The sequence below is a fragment of the Epinephelus fuscoguttatus genome, linkage group LG9 (genome assembly GCF_011397635.1).
Source record: "Epinephelus fuscoguttatus linkage group LG9, E.fuscoguttatus.final_Chr_v1".
Lineage (NCBI taxonomy): Eukaryota > Metazoa > Chordata > Actinopteri > Perciformes > Serranidae > Epinephelus > Epinephelus fuscoguttatus.
Window position 1 is genome coordinate 28,682,022 of NC_064760.1, and position 11,834 is coordinate 28,693,855.

Here is an 11,834-nt window from a genome sequence, read left to right on the forward strand (position 1 = left end):
GGGAGCTCGTCGACGTGCCCGATGGAAGCCCGAATGGCTCTCGGCGCTTGGCAGAGCAGCTCTACCCGCACTTGGCTCCTCTTCCCCAGACTGCCCTGCTTGTTTGGGCACCCTCATCTCCTCTGTCTCCAGCCTGTCTGTTGCTTTACCTTGAGACAATGCGGGATAGCTTCAAGCTTTGTGCTGCCCTTCCTCAACATAGCAGCTGTCATGTGCCACTGCACCACTGTGATTTGTTTCATCATTTTAATTCCTGTCATGGATCTTTTCATGCAGTCAGTTGGATATTTGTGTTTTGGATGATTAGAAAATGATGAGTTGTACCAGCGAGGCCATGTTTATCCTCTTGATGAGGTTTTATTCCATCAAAAGGCTTGGCTCGGTTACATTTCAGATTGTACATCGAAGAAGAAGCTGAATCGTAATAATGGCTGAGATGATAAAATGGGCTGATGTGGCTGTTTAATTACGTGTAAAGACCGGGGTGAGACCATCAAAGACAACCACACTGCTGTCCCATCATGCACCTCATTTAACAGCGTAACAATGAAAGAATGATAATTGCGCAGAGAAATGAGACCGCGGCATTGTTTTCTGTTCTCCCTCAAAAGATTATGCATCACCCAAAGCCTCGACGGCAAACATCATGCATCTTACTGATCTGCAGGTGTGGAGGAGATGGGAACAACAGCTTGAGTGCAGTCACCAATGCATTTTACTAAGCATGAAAATCAATTTCACGTCTCAGCTATCGTGGCGCAGACACTATAGCTTCTGCATGGTCCAACACAATATTTAATAAGTGGCTTTTTTTTTTTTTTTTTTTTTTTTTGTGCAGAGCAGACCTGCGTTAGGCCGGGGTTGCATGAAGAGAAGCAGGCAAAGAGATTTACACAAAAAATCCTAAGGTTGCCCCGCAATCATATGCAGCACATTGTAGCACAATTCCCCGAGCTCTTGTCACTTTGTGTTTCAATACAGTGCAGAGTGAAGGGGAGGCTCCTATAAAGATTAGAGCCGGTTTGCATAAAAGAGAAAGCTGACAAAAGTGATGATAGACTAGTGCGAGATAGGCGTAACCTCTGAGGGAATGCACTGTCCTCAGAGGGCCTTGTCGAACTTTAGATGAGCAGCAACAGCAGGCGCGAGAGGAGCCTTTGGAGTCCAGCAACAAGCATCAAAGATGAGCAATTGGTATTCAGGGCGTAGCATGTGGCACTTCAATGACAAAGTACAACCCCAAGAGCTTCAACTTTCATTTCTGCGTACTTGAGATACAGGTAGTCCTGGCATACAGGATATTGGGGAAGAAGTGGTGATGTCCACAAACAAAGTGGAAAGGAAGTAAAAGTAGAAGGAAATGTAGTGGCGGGTGTTTGGCGATGGTATTTAGATACACAAGCAGTGGAGCGTATGTGGGAGCGGCCATAATGAAAGCAGCCTGCGACGCCAAAGGAAGAATAAAAAACAGGCTGCAGTTCGGAGGGCAGTGGACAGAGGTCTGGAAATGCTGCATAACTGAGAATCAATACAGATTAAGTGGTTATTTAGAATGGAGAGGGCAATTGCTTTGACTTTGGACTTTAATCACTTGTCCCTTCTCGGACATTTTAATGACATTTCGGGGGGGTTTCTGGAACAACAAAATCTCCGATCTCTGGATTTATTAATGATCTTTCAAAAAATGTAGAAAAACAAATCTGTCTTGTCTTTCTATCTTCCCTTCGGCTTTTCTTCTGTCTTTCGGTGCATCACGGGAGACTTTGAATTTTCTGGCCATAAGTATTTATCCTCTAGACTGTGAAGAAATACCTACAGGGTATCCTGTTTTAGTGTACGGAGTAATGCTTGTATCCTCTCAGGCAGTAGTGGGCAAAATCTGGCCCTCCAATAAAAATATATGGGCTGAGCAAAAAGGGTTTGCATCACAGCTTGAATGTGATTTATTTAAAAACTGCGCTGTGGGTAACAGTGTCAATACAAAGCTAGTGTTAATCTCAATAAACATGACCTTGTAATAAAAACAGTGCAAAACAAATTGGATAAACTACCATTTTTTAAAGTAAATGACACAAGTACCTTTAACTTCAAACAGTTTTTATGACACGGCTTAGTCGGCAGCCCCCGACTACGAATTTTCCTAGTCGACCAATAGTCGTCATTTAGGGCCATTAGTCGACTAGTCGCCTTCACATTTATGATACTAATCCAAGCATTAAATGATATCTTTTGGGCGGGGCAACACAATGGTTTGAGTTGAAGGTGTGAGAAAGAATAGTATCAGTAACATTGTTAACACTGTGCTACATTACAGAGAAATACAAACCGTACTGATGAACCTTCATTAATATAGGCCTATATTTTATCTACAAGTGCACGTCACACACTTAGTGAGCCGCCTGTTAATGACACTGTCGGCAAAGCAGTAATGATTGTGCTAAGTGGCTAATGGACACGTAGCTACTTCCATGTTTCAGATGATACGCCATGTTTGTAGTCGACCAATGAAGATGAGTTTACACATCACCTTGGGTTTGTCCTTCACCTTCTCAAAATGATCCCACATTTTGGATTTCCTGCCCGACATGTTATTAACTAGCCTGTGGAATCACCGCACGTACCAGCCCTGTAACGTGACTCCTGTCTGACTGCTGAGCCTGGCCACTTCCTGTGTCTGTCCTTTCAAATTAAATTCCCACATGGTCCATTCTTACAGGTTTTGATTTATTTTGACAAGGTGCAGCTCCTAATAGAGTTTCAAGTTGTTGTTGTTGTTGTTGTTTTCTGCAACTAAGAAATCTTGCCGACCAGTGACCTTTCTGGTCGACTGTTAGAGGGCAGCACTACAGATTTGCATCTCACAAGCACAAAGAGTTGGCTGTCTAAAAGACATAGCAAAGCACAGTTACAATTATAAAAGACAATAAACCTATTAGTCAATAGAATAAAATAGCTAATGAAATAAGTAATATATGACAATAATATAAGTAGTGTTGGTATAGTACGGACATACAAATAAATAGAAAAAAAATCTAAAAAATAAAAAAGGAGATGGCTGTGGTGAGCAGAAAATACTGTAATACATTTTTAAATGACGTTATGTCCGTAACCTACTCATCTCTTTTATTGTGGCAGGAAGTGACATTTTTAGCAGCCAGCGCTGCACACTCTCTCTTTCCCCCAGATTTTCCCCCAATTTTTTCAAACTTTGGAAAATTCCTCTCTAATATTTCTGCAACAACAACAGTACTTTCATTTAACCGCAGCAGGTTCAGGCTTCTGTTTATAATGTGGGATAACCCAGCAAGTAAATCTTCACAAAACAACAGTTAGCATTGAGTCATTTATTGACACTTATGTATCTGGGCTTAATGTGTCTCATATTGTTGTTTTCAGCTGCTTCAAGCAGCTGTTTTCACGAGATAAGCCCTTAAAACTGACACTACCGGTCCAACACCGAACAGCAGACCGACAAAATTATCTGCTAGCTGGTGAGCACAGTGGAGCGTTTAGCAGCTAAAGAGCCACAGCGTAACAGAGCTGAAACAATGAAAATTAGACTTACATTCATAAAGTGGCCAGAAACTCTACACTCGAACATCTAGTGCAAATGTTACTACATATCTGCTGGATCTGTAGATATCGCTATGTGAACTTAAAGCTGGAGTCTGCTATTTTAAGTCTTTAAAATAATTTTTAAATTCAGCAAATTTTGGTCTGCTAGATGTCCTGTCTGTGTGTGCACTGAAAAATTTCTGTAAAAACTGCTCTGTAACTTGGAAACAAAGTGGCTCAGACCAAGCGGCACAACACCATGGCGGCTATTCTTCTTCTTTCTTGTCCTCGCCCGAGAGCAGAGGAGCTACACCATGATAGTAATAAAATGCACATAAAATCAGAGATATTACAGAGCTTCTGAAGGAGCAGTGGAGGTGTGTATTTGTTAGGGTGTTGAGTTCAAATATCAACAATTTGTCTCGTGAATTGCAGACTCCATTTTTAAGGGTATACTATGCAGGAAATGTCGGTTACTGTTTGGAAACAATATTCCCAGTGAACCCCAGATTCACTCTTGTATTGGAGCAAGCTTTGTCTGCTTGAAGTTTTGCCTGCCAATAGGTTGTTTTTTTCAGCGCCGGGTATACGATCTTTGTAGCTTCCTCTTGGATGCGTGCTGCTTATAGTCTGGCACCTGGTTGCTACCTGTCCTCACCTGTGTGCTGCTCCCAAGAACATCACAAACATAGCCACACAATAAGAAAATAAGAAAATTCAGGCAGAGGGCAGAGTCTCTGCGTATAAATACACCACCACACACTCCTAGTGGGTCATAAGTGATGATTGAGAGGGATTATTTTGGTCTATACATTGTCTTTTGGGAAAATCCTGTGTAATATACCTTTAAATGGAGATAATAATGTCAGTGTTGTGTTCGCAGCTTGTTCTGCTGCCTCCAAGTGTCACATATTGAAGATTTAAGAAGTTATATTTAAAGAAAAGATATTGCAGGTTTGAACTGCCCTTTGAAAGTATGTTGGTTCCTGATTTAAAATTGCTAGATATAACAGTGATGCTCATTGCCAGTTGCTGACCCCTGCTCTAAGGAAACCTTCATTTGTATGTGCATGCATTAGAATGCCTGAGTGCCTGTGCGTTCATATCTGCATTTGTGATTTGGACATGTTGATCTGAAAGATTTCTCTCCGGAAGAATAATAACGAGGACCCCACAGTTTTCCCCTGGCTTCTCTCAAACCTTAAAGGCAGGTCCTGTTCTCTTTATTCCTCATTTTAATTCACCAGGCTGGAATAACAGAGCAGAGTTTGTCTTTATGACTATTACAAGACAGCAGGAAATTCGCTGCTTCAGACACATTTGCAGGAGGAACACCTACACAGATGATGTAACCGTGTCACCTCGGTAGGAGGCTTGGCTGAGATCGACTATTTAGGTACTTCATTATGAACAGAGCAACGTTATGATTGCTTTAGTTTAATTTGAAGACATTTAAAGGTGGGAGATTATGCTGTTTGCAGGTTAACATGCACTCATGTTTCTTTTTCACTTTATACAATAGCTATCAAATGTAACCCCTCCCTGTTAATTGTCTGGAAGCTCATTTTGAATACAGCAGTATGTCCTAACGGGGTCATTATATGGTGTGAAGGAGAGCCACACGTACAAAGCTGTATTTATGGCGGTCTATAATTGCTCAACAAATTGTCTGTTCATTGATGATGGACTTTCACCGTCATTATTCCCTAATTGAATTTTAAATGACCACTGTAGACCGGAGTGTGAATGATTACATTTAAAAGGAGATGAGAGTCGACGTTCAATGCATTACGTTCACATGTGAGCTGTATGTGTATGTGTTTATGCGTGTGCGGGCGGTCAATAATCAAATATCTCTCCTTCCCTGCTGGGCTTTCTCACTGTATCTTGTTTTCCCTCTCTATCAGGATCTGCTTTCTCTGGTGACTTTAGTTGCAGTGGAATCGGCCTATTTAGGTTTTGGTTGCACTTCGTCCCCGCTCTGATATTGATGAATTGACTTCATAAAGCACTGAGGCAGCACACTCTGTCGTCAGTAATCAATGCCCAGATCCATTCTTTTCTCTTCATTTGAGGAGGTGCCTGGAGCTTTCCCTCTTCCGAGCAGATGAGCCGCGGGTCTTTGGGGAAATTGTCCTCTAAACTAGTGTCCTTTCCATGATGTCTGACACATGCAAATTGAACACATTTAACGAGATTGTCAACAAAAACATCACATCTGACTCTGACTGGCCCTCCCTGTCCACTGCATTAAAATAGAATGGCCATCACCCCAACTTCAAGGCTTTTTCATCTGTGCAGAGGACATTCATCATGCAGACTTTTTAATTTGTGTTATGTTGCTGTCTCATCTCATCCTCACCCTTGGCCTGATGCTCTATGACAGATGCCTACAAACAAATTGTATGCAATTACATAAAGCCAGTAAAGCACTTTCGTTGGGTCAGGGTTAATGCTTTTGTTTATTAATAGAAATGCATTAGAGATGGATGCTCTTGTTAAGGGGGCTTTTACCAATTGAGGACAGTGATGAGTCTATGTGCTGATCAGTATGTTTGGACATGCAGAGCCAGAGAGCTCAGTGTCCATGTGCAGTTATCTAACTGTACTTTATCTTCAACTTGCACTACCTACAGTACATAGTTACCGTTTTTCTATCATTCCTAGTTGACTGTACGACCCATTAACAAGCTACAACCAGCAATTACTGGCTGATCCATAAAGTTTATTTTTTTCTATTTGGAGCAGTTAATCTGTAAATGTCAGAACATAGTGAGAAATGACCATTACAGCTTTCCAGAGGCCAAGTTAATTCATTTTCAGTTTACTTACTTTGCCCTAGAAACTGTCTATAAAAGACATTTGAGAGGCTGGAAGCAGCAGATGTTTGGCATTTTTAACCACGCTAGCCTGCTAAAAATGCTGGTATGATGGCATATCAGGGCCATTGTTGTTATAAAAAAAGGAGGAAAATGGTGTATGTGTTTGTGTTTGTGGGGAGTGGGGTAACCAGTAAACAGGGAATCCCAGCAAACTTTGAAATGTTGAATGACCGATCATTTAACTCAGTGAAGACGTGTTAGTACGGCTAAACAGTAGTTCCAAAATGAAAGTTGTACCAATGTTATGGGCCATCAGCTCAACGTCCCTCCTCAGCATCCTTACATTGTTGTAATACGCAATGTACCCATTATGCATGCAATATTCTATGAGGTAGTGCCCCATGAATGCCTTTACATACTTAACGAAACGTTGTGAACTCCATGGAAACATGGAAAAGAAACACAGTGACGATGTACCTTAACATGACTCAGGGTGCTTTCATACCTGTCCTGTTTGGTTTGGGTCAATCAAACTCAAGTTCATTTGCCCCCTAAGTGCGGTACGTTTGGGCAGGTGTGAACACAGCAATCGCACTCAGGTGTGCACCAAAACAACCGGACTGAGACCTTCTTGAAGAGGTGGTCTCAGTCGGATTACAAACGAACTCTGGTGCGGTTCGTTTGTGGTGAGAACATCTTCCGACCTCAATCCGAACCAACTGCAGTCACATGACACATTGTTTGGGTTAAACATGAGCATGTTACAGTCCTGGATGATTATTAATGTGCACCTCCTCCTGTACTGCCTTAATATGCACATTCAGCACATCCAATGCATCAAAACATTGTTTTCTAGTTGGAGCTGCGCCTCATTTTCAAACTGTATGGTTTGATCTGGTCCGCTTGTAAATGCTGCCGTGAGAACACGAACCAACTCTAGACAATTTTGCAACTTTGTAACAAAATTAGTCTCTGATTCAGACCAAAGCAAGACAACTCTAGGTCTGAAAGCACCCTCAGAATTCACTAAAGGTTCACATAGTTTTGAACACCGGTCTCCTGGGGAAAGTCCTGTGTTTTGTGACTCATCCATCACTCTTTGTTCTACACACTGTCAGTGCATTGGTCACGTGACAGCAGCCTTCCAAAATACATGGGTTATAAACAAATGTCCGGCTCATGATTATGTAGGAAATGTATGAATATTGCTCCTTTACTTTTCGTAGGAAAGCATATGAAAAGTGCACAAGAAAAGCCTGAAATACGACATTCAGTGTGAATTCAGCGGCTTTGTACACCCTAAAAACTGAAGGAAACAAAAGTTAACTAAGTCTAAAAAGACGCTGACTAACAAAGGACATGAACCTCAGTCTCCTGGGTGACAGTCATGTGCTCATGGACTTTGTTGCTCTTACAACGCCTGACTTTCTGGCAGAAAAACCTGCAGGCATTTTTTCACAAATGTATGACTTCTTTATGGAGATTTTGTGTGTGTGTGTGTGTGTGTGTGTGTGTGTGTGTGTGTGTGTATTAACAACTTCATTTTCAACCTACAATGGCCCTAATACACCATCTTACAAAGCACAACTATCAAGAAGAATATTTATTTTGCTCTTTACTTTGGTTTACGAACAAATATCCATTCTAAGATGAAAATGGCACATAGATACACTCTACATGAATATATTGACTCATCATTCAGATTTTAGTATCTGTAAACTGATGACTTGCTGTGAGGTTAAAAAACACTGCAGGGAAGTATCTCCAACAGATGCTGGTATATCAGCAGCTTGTCCATGTTCCATCGACAAACCCTTTGGTTGACAGTAGATCTTTTGATTCTGACAGTTCTTGAAAACCATCCAACCCCCTTTCGTCTTTCTCTGGCCTTTACTAAAAGAAAGCATATTTTTTTTTATGTGGGATCCAGTCTGCAGTACACACAGTGCCACTCGGGAGCTGGCTCATCGCTGCTTGGACCGGGATCTGTTCAAAGTGTGAAATGCCTATGCCAAAATAAATCCAGCGGCATTGAATAATTTAATTGATGCTTATTATAGATAGCACTCAACTCCCACAGATTTTACAGGCTCGCTAAGCCTGACCCCAGGCGCTGGGAAGAAGCTCATCTGTGTCACTCTGTGATGGGTTGCCTTGTGTCTGTGCAACCCGCTTTCTTGTTCACTTCTCTTACTTCTCATGTGCATTGCCTCGGAGTCACAGCAGAGATGTTACATTAAGGACAGTATCGTGGAAATGAATAACTGTAATAAGTTCTGCAAGTTAAATCAAGACCATAAAGGCTCAAATTCTCCAAGAGACTGGTCTAAAAGTTTAGCAAGTTTGCATATAAATCATGATTATCCACACTTAACTGACACAAGAGTTTAATTATCTGAGATATTTTTCTCATAACCGAGTCTACAAATGCCAGTGTGTCTTCTAAAACCCAATTTGCATGATGCTATATACTGCACAGGTGATGAGTGGTCCTCATTCACACTTGGTGAATCTGAGCCTCAAGCTGCAACATAATATTTAAGGAATACATCTATGCCGATGAAGAGAAATGGATTTTGTAAATTTTTGTACTTCATGATCCTACAAAAGTCCACCAGCTATATTTTCTGGAAGTATTTAAAGATATCACTGCCGCTTTTCCAAGATGTCTATAAATACTTCATGACGCCAGTTTAAACGAAGTGATCATTAAGCACAAAAATCCTGCAAAATCCATTAAACGTGCATGATGTTTCTTGCAATTTTTTCTAATCCGCTTCTCCTTTCCTCCCACAGCGATCCAAAATAGCAGTGTATGAGAAGATGTGGTCATACATGAAATCCGCTGAACCCTCAGTGTTTGTTAAGACCACGCCCGATGGCGTAGCCCGGGTACGAAAGTCAAAGGGCAAGTTCGCCTTTCTCCTCGAATCCACCATGAACGAGTACATCGAGCAGCGGAAGCCCTGCGACACCATGAAAGTGGGCGGGAACCTCGACTCGAAAGGATACGGTGTGGCGACGCCCAAAGGCTCAGCATTAAGGTGGGTGGAATAATATAACAATATCCTCCATGTTGTTATAGTATTCCACCTACCCTGATGTCCCCCTGTTGTCATTCTCTTCTCTTCCTCTTCTTGTTTTTTTATGGACACAGAGGTAACGGTAGTATGCCTTTCAATGCACTTGGATACAAAGGATAATGTTTTTAAATATTTTATATTTGTGATAAGAGCTGCTAATTTTTAGTCAAAGGATCAAATCTAGACGATAAGGCTAAAGCTAACAATCATTTCATATTTATGTCTCTCTTACTGTTGCTTTTCTCTCTCCTTCAATCTCTCCTTCTGTCCCGTGTGCTGTCCTACCTGACTGTTGTGTTGTCACTTTTAATTTAACAGTTCAATGGTTTTTCAATTTAGCCTTTAAAAGCTGCGCTGTCACTTGTGACGAATGTTAATTGCATGATGTTTGTTGTTGTTACTTTTCTTCTCAATGACAAGTGTCCCCATCCCGCACACTTCAGTTCTAAACTACGTAACCCTTCATGCCACCTTTTCCAAGATTTAACACTGTCTTTACCTTATATGAGCCTTTCTTATCTCTCCATATTCCTTAAATTCTTAAACAATTTGTCCTTTCCTAGACCATTCTGATTAACAGATTCTGTTGCATAAGCCCCCCTGCTTTGACAGTGGTAGTCTCACTACCATTTATCGTTATGATGCTTAGTACAATTATTACTTTGCATTAGATTTCTCACGGACCTGTGCATTTTCTTACAAGTTATGTTTTATCGTTTCAAGAAATGCTGTTAACCTGGCAGTTTTAAAACTGAATGAGCAAGGCCTCTTGGACAAATTGAAAAACAAATGGTGGTACGACAAGGGAGAGTGCGGCAGCGGGGGAGGTGACTCCAAGGTCAGCCTCGATGTCACCACAATCGGGTACCATAGTGCAGAGTAATCGGCAAGGCTGTTACATCAACCCAACCATAACCAAACCAAATGTCCGCCCCGACCAACCTGCTGCTGCCCCACGGCAGATCACCAAATTACCTGCTAGTCTGACCAGACGCTTTAACAGCTCAGATCAAACTAAGGAGCCTCTGATTAGCCGACAGAAAAATGTTACTTGTGGTTACTGAGACTGGGATGTTCACAGAATAGGAATAAGATTAGAGTTTTCTGGAGATTCTCAGAAAGGGAGACCATTGGGTGGATGTGGCTGCCCTGCAGTTGTGAAAGGTGAGCTTTATTTATTCACCCTTCCACGTGTGTAGGGCAGATCACCTAGTTTCACATATTAAGACCTTGTTTAGGTAGCTTTGGCAGTTCGAGTAAAACCAGTTGGTGAAGTCAGACGCACGAAATCCAAGAAACGACCTTTATAGAATATTTTACAGTGAAAAAGGCCGTAACCTCCAGCCGTCCCTCCTGAAGGTGAAGTCCGCTAATCCTCCAAAATACATGGCTTTGCAGTACTTCACCGCACAGCTGCTTCACATCCATGACACTCGCCCAGAACCCGTGAGCTTTAAAGCCGACGTGATAAATTCTACTTAGCACATCAAAATGGCTGCTGAGCTGAGGCCGACAGGAAAGCAAGGGGAACAGCGGCGTCTTGAGGGGACTAAGCATTGCAGGCAAACGTGAGAACTCTAATTAAACAAAAGACCTATGATTTTTTTTTTTTTTTTTTTTTTTTTTGATAAACTACCTGTGGTCTGATTCCACTACATGCAGTTTCTACCCCCCCAACCCATTAATAACCCAGCTGTGACCCCTTTGACCATCAGATCTCTTCCTCTTCTTCTGTGGGTAAATGATGAATGATTTTTTTCCCATTGTGGGAGCTAATGGTGCAGAGCGTGAAACCCCCTCAACCATGACAATTTAGGATAATGTTACTTAGATTATGTGCCATGAAGAATTGTGCTATTTTCACTAGATTACACATAAGGTGGTAGCATTATATTCTTTACAATGCAGGTCAATTTCATGACAAATGATGGTGTCAGCACAAATGTGATGATCCGGTAATAGACTACAGACAAGCTGCGAGGTCCTGTGGACTGCAGATTGTGTCATTACATTCCTAATGTCATTTGTCATGGATTGGCCAAAGACCACAATGAACAGTTAAGCTGCAGCCATTTCTAACATAGCAACACCACAAGAGGCTGCATGAGGCGTAGATGTAATAATGACAAACTAAATGCCTGTGGTTCATTTCTGCATTTTTTTGATGTCACCTTTTTCAATGTTTGCATCGCTAACATTGCTATGTTGTGTAGCCACTGAGCTCAGGAGGCGTCCCTGTGCTACTGATGCTCAGCAGCCATTTGAAAGCATCTGTCTCTTGTGCTGTCATCGATCTTTTATCATGCACAGGTATGTACTGTCTGTTTCCTGGCTTGTTTTGGCTCCCCAGGACTCAGTGGAAAGGCCCCGATTA

General features: G+C 41.7%; 1 protein-coding gene across 3 annotated transcripts in view; it reads left to right on the forward strand.

Annotated features, from left to right (window-relative positions):
- Positions 1–11,834, forward strand: part of gria3b (glutamate receptor, ionotropic, AMPA 3b) — a 107,526-nt gene that overhangs the window by 86,195 nt on the left and 9,497 nt on the right. For 2 of the 3 annotated variants that reach the window (XR_007450058.1, XM_049585667.1), the window contains exons 13-14: positions 9,174–9,421; positions 10,184–10,298. Coding sequence is in view for 2 of the 3 variants with exons in the window: in XM_049585667.1 (XP_049441624.1) it covers positions 9,174–9,421; positions 10,184–10,298 (363 nt within the window). In the remaining variant the exon portion in view is untranslated. The remainder of the gene's footprint in view (positions 1–9,173; positions 9,422–10,183; positions 10,299–11,834) is intronic. The other variant, XM_049585668.1, reaches the window with a different exon arrangement.